At 43.8% G+C, this 19754-nt stretch overlaps 1 protein-coding gene across 2 annotated transcripts in view; it reads right to left on the bottom strand.

The window, feature by feature from the left end:
* ampd3a (adenosine monophosphate deaminase 3a) overlaps positions 1-19754 on the bottom strand; it is a 101415-nt gene that overhangs the window by 6566 nt on the left and 75095 nt on the right. For both annotated transcript variants that reach the window (XM_060940835.1, XM_060940834.1), the window contains 3 exons: positions 15728-15891; positions 12529-12649; positions 6153-6326 (listed from right to left, as the gene is read on the bottom strand). In XM_060940835.1, the coding sequence (XP_060796818.1) occupies positions 6153-6326; positions 12529-12649; positions 15728-15891 (459 nt within the window). The remainder of the gene's footprint in view (positions 1-6152; positions 6327-12528; positions 12650-15727; positions 15892-19754) is intronic.

Genomic DNA, 19754 nt, shown 5'->3' with positions numbered 1-19754 from the left:
GTCTAGCTTGGTCACATTTTCAGAATAAATCTTTGGCAGAGTCTAAGCTTTGTTAAAAGCTCAGATAAGTCAAAGATTCATTACTTTTCAAACCGGTTTGTTCAGACACGTTTATGCCATGGGGCATAAATTCAAATACGGTGACTTTAAAGCATTTCAATGGGGGTGCAAACTTTTGAGTTCTGTCCAAGTCTTTGTTTCTAATGTTCATTTTATAACAAAAGAAAAATAACTATTAGAGCTGTACTGCCTTTCAGATTTTTCAAGTGTAGGTCATAAAAAGAATTTTCCCGACACGCAGTTATTTTTGTCGAGTGACCGAAAGCCACTGAATTCGAATCACAGACTTCCAATTTTATTCGTGTTTTTTTAAAATAAATAATTTATGAATTTAGAGCCACGTGGCCCGAAATTCTCCGCTATTTTTTCCTGCTTCACCATGAGCCAATTCAAGATACTACGTCATGCGTCACATGGTGGGCTTTCCCCGTTCACGCAAGGCATTGTGGGATACAAATTTGAAACAGAAGACAGAGAGTCATCTATATCCCCCGCCCTATATACCAAGTTTCAAGATATTATTTGTCACATTTTTCAAGTTCTGCTGCAGGAACTCAACCCTACCTCTTTACACTGACCTCAGCAGCCCATGGCAGAAACCCACCGGACCTTTGGTCCAGGTGAGATAAAAATGAAAATTACTTACATTTCTTAGTATCAAAAGGCACATATACATTACTTAATCAACACATATACCAACTTTCAACACCATACCACTCATAGTTCTCAAGTTCTGCTCCGGAAACAAAACCTACCCCTCATCATCATCAGGAATCCCTCGATGCGAGTAGGACTGTCCACAGAGTTAGTAGGACTGGGTTATTTATGCACCCTACAGTGGTTCATGAGGCCAATATGGGAGGCGCAAGGTCGCTGGCACACTGAACAGATGAATAAGGAAGTGGTTGGAGGAGTTGCCCTTTCACGCTCTTTACGATTTTGCCGCTTCTCCTCTTGCCTGCATCATCTGGCAAGTTCAAAGGGGGTAACATCCTCATGGGTCGCTCTTCTCCATCACGGGCGATCTGCGGCAAGCTCTTCCCAGTTGTCTACACTGATGTTACAGGCTTTCAGAGAGGCCTTAAGATTGTCTTTAAAACACTTCCTCTGCCCTCCTATTGATCTTGCTCCAGAACTGAGCTCGCCATAAAGAATTTGCTTGGGGAGGCGCGTGTCATCCATTCTGACGACATGCCCTGTCCAGCGGGTTGGTTTTGAACTACCATGGCCTCTATGCTTCTGCAGTCGACTTCCTCTAGTACACTATTATTCATTCGGCGTTCCATCCAGCTAATGCCTAGAATGCGGCGCAGACAGCACTGATGGTATTTTTCAAGGGTTTTTAAGTGGCGCCTGTAGGTGGTTCAGGTTTCCAAGCCATAGAGGAGGGATGGTAGTACCACGGCTTTATAGATCTTCACCTTGGTTTCGGATTGTATGCCTCTCTCCTTAAATACCCTCTCGCGCATTCGTCCAAAGGCATAACTGGCGGCACGAAGGCGATGCTGGATCTTATCATCAATATTTGCTTTGACAGAAAGGAAACTGCCCAGATATGGAAAAGATTCAACATTTCCCAAGACAGACTCATTGATCCTAAAAGAAGGGTGGACATTCGCTTGACCTGGCGCAGGTTGGAAAAGAATTTCAGTCTTTTTCACATTGACTGACAGGCCCAGCTGTTGGTATGCTTGCCCAAACGCATTCAGAATAGCCTGGAGGTTCTCCTGCGACGTGGCGCAGACGCAGTTGTCGTCAGTGTATTGGAGGTTGATAACGGAAGTTGTGCAGGTCTTGGTTTTTGCTTTCAGCCTTCTTAGATTGAATAGGCCCCCGTCTAGTTGGTAGGTGATTGCTACTCCTTCAGGAAGGTCGTCTTTCATTATCTGAAGGATTGTTGATATAAAGATTGAGAAAAGTGTAGGTGCAATCACACAGCCTTGGTGAACACCGGTTTGCACTTCAAAGGGTTCACTATTGGAGCAGTTGTCAAGGACTCTTGCAACCATGCCATCATGGAGAAGTTTGAGAATGGTGATAAATTTCTCAGGACAACCGTATTTGGCTAAGATCCTCCACAGAGCTTCACGGTTGACAGAGTCAAAAGCCTTAGATAGGTCGATAAAGGCCATAAAAAGAAGTTGGTGCTGCTCACGGCATTTTTCTTGAAGTTGCCGAGCCGTGAAGATCATATCAGTGGTACCTCTGGAGGCACGAAAGCCACACTGCGACTCCAGAAGGAACGTTCCGGCATGTGGTTGGAGACGGTTCGCCAAGACTCGAGAGATTATTTTGCCTACAATGGCGAGCAGCGAGATGCCACGATAATTTCCGCATTCAGATTTGTCTCCTTTCTTAAAGACTTTGACAATATCAGCGTCTTGTAGGTCTGATGGTAGTTCCTCTCTTTTCCAGATGAGAAGGATAAGCTTGTAGATGCAGCGTTCTAACTCAACCCCTCTGTGCTTAAATATCTCAGCAGGTATTCCATCGATGCCTGGAGCTTTGCCGTTTTTCATCTGTGCGATAGCGGTTTGTATCTCGGTGGGCCTGGGTTCACTCCCGAGCTCCTGGTTTATAGGTAGCTGCTGAATCTCGTCATAAACGGTCTCATCGACAGAGGAGTCGCGGTTCAGGAGCTCTCGGAAGTGTTCCATCCAGCGACGGTTAATGCTTTTAGCATCTTTCAGGAGAGACCCGTTACTATCCTTGACTATTGCACCACACGTGTTAAGGCCAGAGATCACCTTAATGGCATTAAATAAGCTGCGGGTGTCTCCTTTGTCAGCAAGGCTTTGAATCTCATTTGCCTTGTTTGCCCACCACTCATGACATGGCAACTCGAATGAGTCGATGGTCAGTCCAGCAATCGTCAGCACTTACCATCGCCTTTGTAATTTTGACCTCAGGTCACGCGCACGAACTATGGCATAATCAATTAAATGCCAATGTTTAGACCTAGGATGCTGCCAAGTTGCTTTGAACTTGTTCCTCTGGCGGAATATAGTGTTGGTAATGACAAGCTGATGCTCGGCACACAGGGTAAGTAGCAGCAAGCCGTTGGAATTACATTTTCCAACCCCGTTTCTGCCGATTGTGCCCTTCCAAAGTTCGCTATCCCTGCCGACCCTCGCATTAAAGTCACCAAGGAGAACAATTTGGTCATCTTTATGGGTGTTAGTCAGAATTGAGTCTAAGGTTGAACAGAAGACTTCTTTTGCTTCATCTTCGGCATCTAAAGTAGGGGCATAAGCACAGATGATAAAAGTGTACTGGTTATTGGACAGACGTAAGCGCAAGGTCATAATACGTTCATTTATGCCCTGAGGGAGCTCAGTAAGGTGCTCGATCACGTCATTTTTGATAGCAAAGCCGACGCCATGGAGCCTTGGCTGCCCTTAAGGCCTGCCCTGCCAGAAGGTATAGCCTCCACCAACCTCTTTTAGCTGCCCAGATCTGGCTCTTCTCGTTTCCTGGACAGCAGCGATGTCAATACCAAAACGGCTTAGTTCCCTGGATACAAGAGCAGTTCTTCTCTCTGGACGGTCAGAGTTTCCAATATCATCTAATAGGGTGCGTACATTCCATGTTCCAAAATTCATCTTATAGGTTTTTCGACCGCAGTAACGGTGATCCTGCTGGGCGCGGTATCCCAGCCAGGGGAGGATGGAACAGACTAGCTATTTTTAGGGCATCTTTTCTAGCCCCTTCCCCAACCTGGGGTGAGCAGAGTGGATCCTAAAAAGGGCTGCTCAGTCGCAGAGGTCGCTGCCGAACCACTCCCCTGTTCCAGTCCAGGAGCGGAGCGACTGAAACAGACCTCTGCCACCTATTGTGTCGGTTTGAGACTAAGGACTCCCAGATCTCACTATCCTGTCCCCGTTGCCTCTTGCCGATTGCCAAAGGACTTTTCAAAACTCAGCGGACGCCATGTGCGTAAAGTAGTTTATCATGGGACTGCCGATGCACAACGGCAGGCACACGCTGCTTTACGGAGAGAAGTTCCTGATCCGATGGCAAGGGGACCTCAACGATCGGGGAGCTAGACTCTGCCGCAGAAATCCTCTAAGGTGAGGGTGCATACGATGGTCCACCAGCGTGGTGGTGGGGGGGTTTTCAGGGTTTGCTCCCCTAGATCCGCCGCGTTCTGCAAGACCAGGGGCGGCACTTGGAGCCACTGCGGACGGTCTTCGGCATGCGAGGGGCTAGGTGGAGTGGCCACTTGCTGATGACAAATCGGCCAAAGTTGCGCATCGCATGTCGCTGGATATGGGGAAACCAGTCTGGGACGCCTAGGTGGTGTGGCCACCAGAAAGGTACTCCTCCAGGGATCCTTGCCCTGTAAGTAAAAAGGGGTTTGATGTGAAGTGTGAAGCATGTCAGAGGTTTTTTCGAGATGGCCTGACAATCTCATTCACAAAAATTTTGCCCCAAACCTACCCCTAAGACTAACCTGAGAGACTGAGTCTGAAATTGTTTCCATGGAAACATGAAAATTTTAAATTTCTCACATTTCTTAATATGAAAAAGCACATCTACATCACCTTGTTAACATGGATACCAAGTTTCAAATCCGTATCATGAGGAGTTTTGGATATATGCTCCGGAAACGAACATTGCTCTTAGAAACTAAGTCAAAATCTATTTTTTATGTAAAAATTGGAAAAAATACTTTTTTCAAAAATCCAAAATAGCAAAAGGCACCAGTTCACATGTTGCTTGATATGTATACAAAGTTTCATGAAGATATCTTCAATAGTTTTCAAACGAAAACGTGACCGGATGGAACCCGTTTCTATATCCCTCACCAAACTTCGTTTGGATGGGGGATAAAAATGGAGGACGCAAGTATGCGAATGAATCGTGAAAGACCGAGTACAGTAACAGAACGCGAGAAGAAAAGACGTTATGTTATATATGAAGGAAAGGAAACGCAGGACCAAACTAATAAATATCGGTGCTCAGCAAGCACCTCGGTGTGATCAGCTGTTCGTTTAGCGACAGAATGATGGAACTGTCAGTGCACGCTCAAAGGTAGACCTGCGCATGCGCACACACACGCGGACTTCCTCTGTCTGCTTGACTGCGCAAAGTGAGCGATTTCATGCACATTATTTGCTTTAATCCTCTCAAATTAAATAACTTCCCAGCCACAGAACGGCCTGATATTTTGTGAGATATTACACAAATAAACATAGATCACAATGAGCAAATTTCAGAGGGAACTAAATCTCACCGATTTTATGAAATCGAAAGGCCGTCTAGTTTTAAATAAACTCTCTCTATTTTGTTTAAAAAAAATAAAATAAATAAAATATAAATCAAAGATACATTTTTCACCCAAAAAACAAAAGGGGGTTGTGACGGAGTGCCAGTCACTACAGTTGAGTACGTGCTCTGACCGCCATACCAATGAGCCTGGCTCTTTGATGTTGTGGTCAGGGTGCAGATTTGGCACCCTGCAGACCTGGGTTCGAGGCAGGATAAGGTGACTGCTCTCTCGTTTCGCTACAGGGATGCACACTTTTGCACTCGGTAGTATTTCATTCCCCTGTACACACACTCACCGGCCACGTTAATAGGAATTTGTTCTTGATTCTAAGATTGGCTGCAGGACTGGAACCCCATGTGTTCTTCTGCTGTTGCATGCTGAGATGCTTTTCTGCTCACCACGGTTGTAAAAAGTGATGAGTTACTATACAAGTTTCTTCCTGGCAATAAAGCTCAAACCAATCTGGCCATTTTCCTCTGACCGCTCTTATCAACAAGGCGTTTGGTTCCACCCACAGAACTGTCGCTCACTCGCTTGATGTTTTTCGCACCATTCTGTGTCGAGACTGTTGTGTGTGAAAACCCCAGGAGATCGGCAGTTTCTAAAATACTCAAACCAGTCCATGTGGCTCAAACCCACACCCATGCCACAGTGAAATAAAGTCGTTTTGTGCATTTATGATTTTATGCATTCAAGGAATCGGCTGATTAGAGAACAGCGTAAAAACAGCAGGTGGACGGATGGGTGTTCCTAATAAAGTGTCCGGGGAGTATGCATATATAAGTGTTGTGATGTCAGTGTGTCGTTTTCAGCTTCTGACCTTGGTGTAGTGGAACTGCATGGGGTCATCAGTGGACAGAGACACACACAGACCCTTGTGCAGGAAATCTCGCAGCGGGTTCTTCGAGTACTCCAAGAACAGACTGTTGTTGCTTAGGGGGGACATGGCGATGGGTACCTGGGCCAAGTAGTACAGGTACTGAAGGACGGGGCTCTGAGAACACACACCATAACACACGTTATGTATAATATAACAGCTTTCTTTCACAAAGTTAATAAAAAAGTCAATGTGGGTCTAATTATTTCATTTTAACCTCCTAGGGCTTAGCGGTCACATGCGTGGGCAGCACTTTTTAGAAATTCGGAACAAGAATCCACATATGTGGACATACTTTTTCTCTAAAAGTACATCTTATCAAAAGATGATGCTTAGTTTTTATTCTAATCAGGTTCTAATAAGCCCAAATAGCAAAGAGAAATAAAAAATGCATGTAAAAAAACAGCTTGGGCCTTAGGAGGTTAAACCAATACACAGTACACCGCCTAGGGGAGGGGAAAAAAAAAGTCACACACACAAACTAATACATCATTGAACCACCTTTAGTGTTGATTACAGTGAGTATTCGCTGTAGCATGGTTTCAACAACCTTATGCAACATCACAACACTTATTCCCATCCAGAGTTGGATTAATTTTTTCACCGAGATCTTGTGTTGATGATTGCGTAAAGTCTTCAGCATCCCAAAGATTCTCAGTGGGGTTAAGGTCAGGACTCAGCACCACAGTACCTGAGTGAACTTCTGCTCCTCTATGACCTGCCACGCCTACTTAGATCAAAAGGTGCAGGCTATCTGCTGGTACCTCGTATAGTGAAGGCTACATCAGGGGGCGGAGCCTTTTCTTACAAAGCCCCACAGTTATGGAACAGCCTTCCAAGTAGTGTTCGGGAATCAGACACAGTCTCAGCGTTTAAGTCTCGGCTGAAAATATATCTATTTAGTCAAGCCTTGTGTTAATGGTGTTTATGAGGTAAAGGTGTAGATCTGGAGGATCCTCAGACAGAGTGTTTTGGTAAACTGGGATGTATGGATGCTGTCAGTCCCCACTCGCTTGCTCACTCGAGTTTGTTGACGGAGTAGTGGCTGCTGCTTTATGTCCCAGGGCTCCCTCATGCCTGTGTTACCTTCTGGCTCTCCCCTTTTAGTTATGCTGTCATAGTTAGTTGCCGGAGTCCCTGCTTGTACTCAGTGCAATATGTATACTGTTCCTACTTATTCAGGTGACCTTGGGCATACCTAACAACCTGTGTTTTCTCTCCCTCTCTCCCCCCCACCCCAAATCTGTCCCTCTGAGTTACATGTCGGTCCTGGGATCGAGACGCTGATCTCTTCTACTCCTTGGACCTGCCTGATCCATCCTGGTGCCCTGTGTCTGGTTGGAGTCTCATCGCATCGCTCCTGTGGAGGAGGACGGCCCCATGTGGACAGTTGAAAGTCACACCTGGAGGACGCTCTGGACTCTTACAGTAATGCTTTTATGGCTGAGGACTACAGGTGACTTGCTAACTTTAGGACTGCAGTTGTCATGAACAGTTTTGCACTCAAGTTTCCATCAATGAAGAGTTTATAACAGCAACGAAACTGACTTCATGTTAAAACTGTTAATGTTATAGTCATGTTGCCCAAATGAGGATGGGTTCCCTTTTGAGTCTGGTTCCTCTCGAGGTTTCTTCCTCATGTCGTCTGAGGGAGTTTTTCATTGCCACCGTCGCCACAGGCTTGCTCATTGGGGATAGATTAGGGATAAAATTAGCTCATGTTTTAAGTCGTTCAAATTCTGTAAAGCTGCTTTGCGACAATGTCTATTGTTAAACGCGCTATACAAATAAACTTGACTTGACTCGGTGGTGTGTGAAAATGCTCCCTGAACCACTCTTTCGCAATCTGAGCCCTGATTTTATCCCCGTGCCATCAGAGAAAAAGAAAAAAATCCATTGATGAGATGATAACCTGGTCATTCCGGTCGTCAGCTGACTTCGTTTTATTGCCCCGTAACGTTCAGCATCGACCTGACCGACTGAATCAACCCCGGATCACCACCCTGCCTCCAGAGACTTGTACAGTGGCCACTATGCATGATGAATACATCGCTTCATGAGCTTCCCTTCTTACCCTGACACACCCATCACTCAAGAACAGGGTCGATCTGGACTCATCAGATCACATGACCCTTTTCCATCACTCCAGAGTCCAATCTTTATGCTCTGTAGCAAACTGAAGCCTTTTCTCCTGATTAGTCTCACGAACAAGTGGTTTTCTGATGGACACACAGCTGTTTAGTCCTGATCCTGTGAGTTCTTGTCACGCTGTGAGTGTGAAAATGCTCTTAATTTCACTCTTAAACATAGCCGTGAGTTCTACTGTCGATTTTTTTTTTTTACAATTCAACTTCAAGCGTTTAAGTGATCTCTGATCAGAGTCAGTCAGGATATTTTTCCAACTACATATTTTCCGTGAAGTTGACGGTTCATCACTGTCTTTCCAGGGATTAAAAATGTGTTGGACAGTTCTTAACCCAATTCCAGTCATTTCAGTAATCTCCTTCGCCATTTTCATTGTTCGATCCAGGCCAGTAATTTGATCTTCTGAAACACAGGAACATCTTTTCCATGAGCACGGGATACATCTTCTAACATGTTTGCTTAAGAAATGAGAAGCTACTCACTACATCAGTTAGGGTTCAAAGGATTGTTACCAGCTTAAACACATTAACCATTGCAGTAAATATCCAATCAAAGGCTCTTACTGTATGTATTTGCATATTTAAATCCAAACAGTCAGTGCGTTTACATGCACATAGAAAAAAAATCGAATTTCTACCGTAGCTCGACTGAAATCGAAGTTCTAAATGCCATGGAAACACCTTAGCTCGGCTGAAATCGAACCGAACTGGATTTCTTGTAATCGAGCTACGCGACCTAGATTATGCGATTGTAGCCGAGCTACTTGGTGCATGTAAACCCTATCGAGCTACGTAGTCGAGCTACTTACTTCCCTTCCGGAAGTGACGAGTGACAAGACCACAAGCGGGAAACATAACAGCCTCGGTCGGCATGACAACAGTAGTAGTAACGAGCAGCAGAAGAGGTCAGGAGGAACATCATCTCTCGATGTTGCTGTCCTCGTCGTCGTTCTTCTTGTGAACACGGAACCGATAACTTTGTTTATACTCTTGAATAGCTCTTCTTCATGACGACAACCGGAAGTGTACCAACACGATGGGGCGTGTAGCGCCACCTGTGGCTCGGGTGCACAATGTACCTCACACAATAGCTCGATTTCCTTGTGTGCATGTAGGATTGGATTTCTCTGGCACCCCTGCTGGGACCCTTAGCTCGATTACCGACAGTAGCTCGATTTGGATGTGCATGTAAACGCACTGACTAACTTTTTTTTTTGGCCAGGCAGTGCATTTGCACAATAGACGCATTTATTAAAAAGACTGAGCATAATAATAATAATAATAATAATAATAATAATAATAATAATAATAATAAAAAGGATAGGAAATAATAATTTCAACTTTAATTTGTCACCTGACAAACAGGTTGCAACTACAACGGCAAAATATATTTTGATATATTTAAGATTTCAACAAATAGAACAGCGACTACAATTATCGACAGTCCATAATTATCGACACCTTTTCAGATTTGCCAATAAACAATTTTACAAAAGGTGAGCTTCAGTTATTATTGGTTAATTAATCAACCGGAAGACCCGCCTCACGCTTTGATCTTGTCGTCTGATGACGCAGCTCGTTACCGGAGATGGGATTTTTTCAGCACGATCAGCAATTTGAGGAAAACCCGGACGTGATCATCGCAGGTAAGCATGGTGGAAAGATCATGGACATGTTTTTACTGATCAGATTCACCGATTATTTCATGATCTCCTTGTCGAAACCTACTTTGTTTCTTACACTTTCATGTGACAGTCGCCATTTTGTATCTGAACGCGTGTTTGAGAAGTCACGTGAGGTGTCGATAATAGGTAGTGATACGTCTGATCATTTAAAAATTATTAAAAATATACAGTACTGTGCAAAAGTCTTAGACCCCCTATTTTTTTTCCCGTACAAACCTTGTTACTGATTTCTATTTTATGACTTCTACATTATCAAGTCAAAACATTACAAAAACATTTTAGAGTTCCAAACGTTCGTCTTTTTTTTCGCCCAGCACAAAATTAAATGTTACAGAAAAGATTGTTTGTATCTGAGCAGCATATTCCATAAGAGAGCACTTTTGTTGCCTATATACACTACAATAATGAAAAGTGACACGTGGAAGCTGTTTCAAAAACTTGCAACTGGAACGATCCGAGTATATACTGTATATTGTACTATGTGGAAATCTTTTATATGCAAAAGAAATGCTATAAAGCAAATGATATCTTTAAAAAAATTTCCATTACATTAATGGCATTTATCAAACACTCTTATCCAGAGCGACATACAACATACCCAGAGCAGCCTGGGGGGCAGTTGGGGGTTCGGTGCCTCGCTCAAGTCCTGCTGGTACAGGGAATCAAACCGGTGACCTTTTGGTCCCAAAGTTGCTTCTCTAACCACTAGGCTTAACCCATTTTAATTTAATGAACATTTCCATATTAAAAAATAAAAATAAAAAATACTATAACGAGCGGGGTGGCACGGTGGTGTAGTGGTTAGCGCTGTCGCCTCACAGCAAGAAGGTCCGGGTTCGAGCCCCGTGGCCAGCGAGGGCCTTTCTGTGCGGAGTTTGCATGTTCTCCCCGTGTCCGCGTGGGTTTCCTCCGGGTGCTCCGGTTTCCCCCACAGTCCAAAGACATGCAGGTTAGGTTAACTGGTGACACTAAATTGACCGTAGGTGTGAATGTGAGTGTGAATGGTTGTCTGTGTCTATGTGTCAGCCCTGTGATGACCTGGCGACTTGTCCAGGGTGTACTCCGCCTCTCGCCCGTAGTCAGCTGGGATAGGCTCCAGCTTACCTGCGACCCTGTAGAACAGGATAAAGCGGCTACAGATAATGAGATGAGACTATAACGAGCAGTAAAGAGTAATAGTCAATTCAGTCAATATTTGATGTGACGACCCTTTGCTTTAAACAACAACAAAAATCAAATCATCAGTAGCCTCAGATGCACTTTGTACAGATTTATAAGGAAATTGATGAGTACATTTTTGAGCATCTTCCAGGACCAGCCACAGTTCTTCAGCAGCCTTCATTAAGGTAAAAGATTGTAATTATATCGGAATGAAGAACAAGATGAACTGTGACCGACTAAGCGTCGTTCTCCACCTCTTCCCGTTCTGGATCTATAGGGTACGGTGACCAGATGTCCCAATTCGTAACGGTCTCTATCTAGTTTCATTTCCGGTGCTAGCAACGCTTGCAAAACTGAAGTCAGGATTATAAATAAAGAAACGGGTTATTATCTGTAACTAATCGTATTATAAAAGCAGCGGAGATACATTGATTTGAAGTCCTGTGTCGTGGATTCGCCCTGATAAACAGGCGGTTTCGTTTTCTTAGGAACTATTCATAAACCATCCATATGTACAAAGAAATCCATCCATTAATCGCAAATCGTTTTGAACGAGCATGTCGACTCCGCCTAAAGAACGTCCCTCAAATACTACTGCACTCAAACAGGAAGTAACAAGATGAACTGTGAGCTCCTGCTCACTTCCGTATCCCCCCCGCTCTCGCTTATATCAGAATGCGAGCAATCGAAGGAATAGGACACTTATTATTATGAATGTTGACTTTAACAAATAATGAACCCTGAAACAAGTAAGTAAAGAGCAGCGTCTCTCCCCAGGAATAGCATCCTGGGAAACTGTCATTTTGAAATAGCGTCAAAATGCGTCAAAACGCGATACGTTTTGTAAATACATTGTTGGTAAACAGGAAGTCGATGTGCGACAGACCTGAAAACGGTACACACGGTATAGAACCCCAAGCTGAAGCTCGGTACCAAATATCAAGCAGTTGTGATTTATAGTTGCTGAGAAAAGTGTTATGAAAATTTTGTAAATCCACGCTATATGTTTTGTAAATACATTCAGTCGGTAAACAGGAAGTCGATGTGGGACAGACCTGAAAACGGTATACATGGTATAGAACCCCAAGCTGAAGTTCGGTACCAAGTGGCTATGATTTGTGGTTGCTGAGAAAAAGGGTGTTTCGGATGGACAGAAATATGAAGATACGGACGGACAGAGGTAAATCAGTATAACCCCACACACAACACAATAATATTAAATGTGTGAGTCAGTGGGACAGCATTTCACCAAGTAATGAACAGAAGGACTGATAAAGCTGTCCAATGGAGTGTGATAGCTAATGGAGAGAGAGAGTAAAAGCACTTTACCTTCTTGAGGTTGAGGCCGTGAGAGATGTTATCAGCAGTGAGAAAAGCTGAAACCAGATGAGTGATGGAGCCGGCCTCACCACAGTGTGGACGGAACTGGAAGGTACTCAGACCTCGCTCTCTACACACACACACACACACACACACACACACACACACAAAAAAAAAACACTAATACGTTGCATATATTTGTATTGGGATCATTGTGGAGAGAGCTTGGTAGGCGTATGAGCATATTCTGCTACCATCAAAATTTGGATTTCGGTCAAACAGGTCAACGTGTGATGCCATCTTCACTCGACGCCAAGTTCTCGAAAAAAGTCAAGTCAATCAGGAACCCCACTGTTCATAGCTTTTGTGGACCTGAAAGCAGCGTATGATTGGATACCACGCGACGCTTTGATGAAATGCCTTGGAATCCGACTGAAATCACCCAGTTAGTATCAATTCTACATGCTCTATACACCTGCACATAAGCGTTTATCAAAGAGACAGCTCAGCTATTCGACACTCTAGTTCAGGGGTGTCCAAACTGATCCATGAAGGGCCATGTGGCTGCAGGTTTTCATTCCAGCCATGCAGCAGCACACCTGACTTGGCTCATTCAATCAACTGAACTGTCTTCACACAGTCAAATACTTGCAGCCACACCCACCCTTGATTAAAGGGTGGGTGTGTCAGTTGATTGAATGAGCCAAATCAGGTGTGCTGCTGCATGGCCGGAATGAAAACCTGCAGCCACACGGCCCTTTATGGATCAGTTTGGACACCCCTGCTCTAGTTGGATGTTGACAAGGTGCTCTGGAACCCCCTTCCATTTTCAATGGACTTTGTTGTTCGAATTGCCCGCCATGAAATACTGAAAGCGTACCCAGACACTGGCTTCAAGGTCAAATATTGTATCCCAAATGAGGTGTCGCCACGAGAACTTCGTAACAAAGCGCGAGCAAATGGGGAAAATCGGATAACGGAACTTCTATATGCCGATGGCCGAGCCATTTTTGCAGAATCCATTGAGGAGTTTCAAAATGTTCTGCAGATTCATGACAACACTTTCACTCGCTTTGGATCGCAAATGCCTTATGTCAAGACGGAGACGATGGCCTTTAATCTGGACGAGGAGGTGAAAACTAAGGAGTGTCTCATTTGCCTTGGTGATAACAAGATCAAAAATGTCCGTAGCTTTAAATATACCCCTTTTCCACCAAATCAGTTCCAGGGCTGGTTCGGGGCCAGTGCTGGTGCTGGTTCACAACTCGTTCAACTTGCAAGCCAGCTGAGAACCAGTTTGCTTTTCCATAGCTCGCGGTGCAAAGAGAAGACACGTCATTACGTCGCTGTATACGTCAGTTACCTCGCTGTATACGTCAGTTACGTTTGCATAAACCTTGGCGCGAATATCGAAGCAAAAACACAGAAGAAGCAGCAGCAACAACAACAACAATAATAATAATAATGGATGACTCCGCGTTTGTACAGCTGCTGCTTCTCGTCGCTTAAAAATGGCGCTCTTTTGCGATCTTGTTATTGTTGTTGGTCTTAACAACTCCGCCCCCCCCCGCTGACGTAAGCGGTTCTTTCCTCTGGCCCAGCAGAGAGTTGGTGCTAGCCTGGAACCGGTTTTTCTGGCCCCAGAGCCAGTTCTTTGTCAGTGGAAACAGAAAACCCGGTTCCAAACTAAGCACTGGCCCCGAACCAGCCCTGGAACTGCTTTAGTGGAAAAGGGGCAATAGAGTATGTGAGAAAACAAAGACCCTTCCCATTAAACTATTCTGCCATAAACAGCGATTACGATATCTTGCACACATATGTCGTATGGGCAGTGATGAACCCTCAAAGCAACTCTTGTTCGACACAAGATCTTCGAAGTGGTCAAAATTTGAAAAAAAATTTTGGGTTTCGACACGGAACAGATACGACGTACAATGATGGATAAATCAGGCTTCTTGAAATTGCTCAATAGGATTCTTCCTACCAAGACAGAAGCACCCTAAGGAGGACACTCCGCAAAGGGAATATGATGATGATGATGTATCCTCAGTCATTTCTGGGGAATAAACATGACAAACTGTAACCTAGAGCTGCAGGTATCATTTTACAGGGTGCACAAACTTTTGCACACAACTGCAGAGTTTCTAAAATATGCATACTCTGTGTGAGGAATAAACCACACCCGTGTGTAAGATAATCCAGGACCGGGTGGTGTGACGTGGTGAAGCAGTTACTGTTCGAATCCTGAAGTTGATTAGTTTCCTGTAACAGCATGCCATGAAGAGGTTTATATTTACTCCATCGCAATTCGCCATCCGTTTCCCACCATAGATTTTTAAATCCATTTATTATTCGGTTTATTGTTTGATTATCTGTAACCCTAGAGCACACACAAGTTGCTATACTTACAGTACACGCTCATCAGTAAAACTCCTCCTTCAATCTCCAATAACACGGACAGAGCTTGGCAAATCTGCCTTTTCCTCACATGCCCCAATTGAATGGAACTCACTACAAAATATCTTAAAGCTGGACTCTATACCCTCCCTAAATGTTTTTAAAAATCTTTTAAATTCAGTTCTTTTACAACAGTGTCAGTGTTTTTCACAATTTCTTTTTAGCCCACACTCCCATATATATATATATATATACACACACACACACACACACACACACACATCTTTTTTCCTTCTTTTCTCTCTTTTCTGAAATGTCTTTTGTGTAACCTGTTGGTCTGTGTTTATTTTATTTCCACTCTTTTATAATATCTGTATGTGTATTGCATGTCTACTGTATGTGTTTATGGTCTGTATGTTTACTGTATGTGTTCTATCGTTTATATGTTGTAAATTTTTATTATCTTAACTGCTGCCACCTTGGCCAGGACTCCCTGGAAGAAGAGATAATGTATCTCAAAGGGACATTCCTGGTAAAATAAAGGAGAAATAAATAAATAAAATAATACAATGATATTTATAGAAAGCACCGATGCTCTCCATGTCAAGCTCCAGAGATTACTCAGAGTGCCGCCTCTAATCCCTGCAGTAAAACAGATCCTCTGTAGAGGAACGATTGAGACACACCCCGCAAGACCCGCATTAATAGCATGAGTATCATCATCTCTCTCTTTTGATAAATGATGTCATGTGGTATGATGTCAATGGAAAGTTCAAGTCCGGGCTTAGAACTAGGCGAGAGCGCTACTTACTTGCGCAGGTTGTTGAGCACCATGATGTTGGCGTACATGTGGAAGAGGTAGTAGCTGTAAGGCGGGTTCTCGTCGGTGGTCCACTGCTCAGGTTTGGGGCTGTTATAAGAGAACATGTGATCGCTGTGCTTGGATTCGTCATCCACACTGTCAAAGCCGGTCACCTAGAAGAGGAGGGAACAAGCATGAGGAGGTAAAAGGGGGAAAAAAATGCGTGTGGGGTGAGATAGAAACACACACAGTACTGCACAAGTCTGGGGGGTTTAAAGCATTTTACTAGGAATATAGTCCAGCGTGAATAAATCCAACACAAAATTAAAGCTGTACTGCCTTTCAGATTTTTCATGTGTAGGTCATAAAAAGAATTTTCCCGACACCCAGGGTGCGATTTGTCAAAAAAACAGAAGAGGGGATGTTTTTTTTTAATCATGAAACGTCACAAAACTAAGGCAACAATAGGCTAACAGCTCAATAACATCCGATGATATCAAATGAATAACACTGTGGCAGCGGGGGCGTGGTCAAGCATCGGTCTGTGACAGGAGGGCGGAGTCAGGGAAGGTAAGTGGCAGAATCACTACACCTGTCGTTAATTCATGTGTTTGTGTGTCTTCCCAGTGACCGCGCCCTATTTAAGGAGAGAGAGAGAGAGAGAGAGCAGCGAGAGCTCTCTCCACAACTAGACGACTGATGTGTGTGCGTGTGTGAGAGTGCAGATAGAAGCTGAAAAGCTGAATAAAAGCGAGTTGTGTGAAATCAGTTCTGTCCTGCCGTCCTTCTGTCACAGACCGATGCTTGACCACGCCCCCGCTGCCACAAACACTAAATGAAAACGAACACTAAACCAGAGATAGTAAATTATTCTTCCTATCTCTCTGACTAAATACACTAACACACAACAAAGTTCGCATTGCTTGTCGCGTTGCTGTGATGTTTCTCTCCCTCCGGATTAAATGGACAGTGACTCGAAAATCACTAAAATACATGAATACTAAATGAACAGTTTGCTCTGATGGCGCAGTTCATGTGGCCTTTTCTGCTTTCCCGTCGGTGCGCTATCCGCCGCGTTTCGCCCTTCTTTAATCCACATTTCTGCGAATTTCTCAGCAGGGAAGGAACGCACGTCTGGCCCATTGACAGCGAGGAAAAGAAGGCTGTCAGTGTGGATACATTCATTCTGTTGCGCTCATCAGTAAGGATGTAATTCATGGCGCTAAATCCACGTTCACACTCTGGATATTGTTATTATCTACAATGTATCTATTTGCTGGGGACGTTCGTGAACATCAAAGCTGCCACTTCAGGTCATTTTGAAAGTGAGTGCAATGTAGACAATAGAAAACTGTGTCACAACATGCCTGTCATGTCAACTTTTTTTTTGGTTTGTTTGTTTTATTGACGGGGTTGTCCCCGAGGATTTTTTTTCAGCAGAGATAAAAACCAGAAGGGGGGATGATCCCCCCCAGCAAATCGCACCCAGCCGACACCCAATTATTTTCGTTTAGTGACCAAAAGCTACTGAATTCGAATCACAGACTTCCAATTTTTTTAAATAGAACAATTAATGAATTTAAGGCCACGTGGCCTCAATTCCGCTATTTTTTCCTGCTTCAACATGACCCGATTCAAGATACTACGTCATGTACCATCACGTGGTGGGCTTTCTCCATTCACGCAAGGCATCGTGGGATACAAATTTGAAACAGGAGAGAAAAATGGAGGACGTGTGTGTGTGCGCGAATGAAACGTGAAAGACCGACTACAGTAACGGGAAGCGAGAAGAAAAGACGTTATGGTATATACGAAGGAAAGGAAACGCAGGACCAAACTAATAACTAGACTGCATTTCCGCTGAGCTGTAACAGAACAGCTATCATGCTAGCATGCTAAAAGCTAGCATGCCAACATGCTAATGCATGTTAGTTACTAAAGTTACTACAGTTAGCATACTAAAATGCTAACAGCATGCTAACATGCTAAAAGCTAGCATTCTAACATGCTAATGATTAACATGCTATTTGTTCAAATTCTAACACTTTAAGGCTAATATGCTGACAGCTATCATGCTAACAGCTAACAGGCTAACATGCTAATGGCTAGTATGTTAACTTTTAGCATGCTAACACGCTGAGGGTGACATGCTAACAGCTAACATGCTCAGGCGAACTCGCTAACAGCAAACATGCAAACTCTGCATGCTGCCATGCTAATCCTAACATGTTAACAGCTCTTATGATAACATGCTAATGGTGAACATGCTAACAACTCGCGAGCTAACAGCAGGCATGATATCGTAATGGGTAACATGCTAACAGCTAGCATGGTAACACGTGAATGCTTATATGCTGATTGCTATCGTGTGTACGCGTGCTTCCATTGATGAGCGGCAAAATGGAGAAAAAATGGATGGATGAAAGGCAAGACAAAGACGAGTGCGGGTCAGAACCAATATCGTATATGTGATGGTGATTTGGCCTGAGGTGCCGTATGAAGTTTGGTGGATGTGTGCGGAAGTGTTACTGAGCAAAACTCCATTCATTTGAATGGGGCCAAAAATCAATGGAAGCCTATGGAGGTAAAAAGAGATGAGTGAAAACCAAGGAAAAGACGAGTGCAGGTCTCAGATGAGGGGATGGATCTGTGTGGGGACTTGGCCTGAGGCATCAAGTGAAGTTTCTTGAAGTTTGGTCACTTGGTTAAAAAAAATTGATGGAGAGTGAAAGTTTTCCTCCTGAAACACCATTCATTTTCAATGGGGCCAAAAATCAATGCAAGCCTATGGAGGAAAAAGGGATGAGCAAAAAGAAAGGAAAAATATGAGTGCGGGTCAGAACCGATTGCATGGATGTGTCGGGGGAGTTGGCCTGAAGTATCACATGAGGTTTGGTGCATCTGCGATGGAGCGTGTCCGAGTAGGATGATTCGATTCATGAGCCCTATTCATTCTCTATGGGAAAAAAACAAAAGAAAAACGACAAGAACAAGAGAACGGGCGCGTTGATCCAAAAGCTGTATACAAGCACACTACACCACTTCGGGCCAGACGTCTCAGAGTTGGAACAGTGTCTCTATCTCGAACGCCCTAAGAGGAGGAGTGGATCCAAAAAACGTGTCGGAATAAGGCAGAATAAGTAAACTTGAGAAGAACGATAGTGTGCTTGCCTTCGGCTGCTGTGTGCTTGAGCAAGCACACTAAATATGGGCGCTCAGCGAGCACCTCGGTGTGATCAGCTGTTCGTTTAGCGACAGAATGATGGAACTGTCAGTGCACGCTCAAAGGGAAACCTGCACGGACTTCCTGTGTCTGCTCGACTGCGTGAAGCGAGCGATTTCATGCACATTTTGCTTTAATCCCATCAAATTAAATAACTTCCCAGCCACAGAACGGCCGGATATTTTGCAGAGGTGGACAGTAATGAAGTACATTTACTTGAATACTGTACTTAAGTACGCTCACTTTTTGAATAGCTGTACTTTACTTGAGTATTTTTTTTTGGAAACTTATGACTAACTTCATTACATGTGCATACATGTCAACCTTTGGTCAATCAAACCTGTATAACCAACCTCCAAAATCCGTATTTCCCTTATAAAATCTGTATAAGATGCAAATTAAAATAATTTACCTAAAATTTGAATGATAATTAACAATGATGTATCCCAGTTACTTTTTATTCAATATTAATAACAATAAACCTTCAGAATGAATACAAAGCTCCAATGTTTGACAAAAACACAAAGTGTTATCAGCATAGTTACGAAGGAAATACTTCGTTGTTTGGAGACAGGTTTCACCGAGCGGCTATTATGCGCAGAGACGGCTGAAGAATCTCCACTTTGCCCCATCCAATATGGCGGCGAGGATGACGTATGATTCTACGCAGAAGGCGACATCTATGTTTATGACTTCCCGGTTAGCGGGATTCTTGCAATGCGGTGTGCGCATGATCAAAAGTGGAACGAAGTCTCACTACCACAAGATAACGCGCGATTTCATAAGACTCTTTACTGGCTGTCTGTGGTGTAC

Source organism: Neoarius graeffei, chromosome 15 (assembly GCF_027579695.1).
Source record: "Neoarius graeffei isolate fNeoGra1 chromosome 15, fNeoGra1.pri, whole genome shotgun sequence".
Taxonomy (NCBI): Eukaryota; Metazoa; Chordata; class Actinopteri; order Siluriformes; family Ariidae; genus Neoarius; species Neoarius graeffei.
The sequence above is the reverse complement of the archived record's forward strand: the minus strand, read 5'-3'. Positions and strand labels throughout refer to the sequence as shown.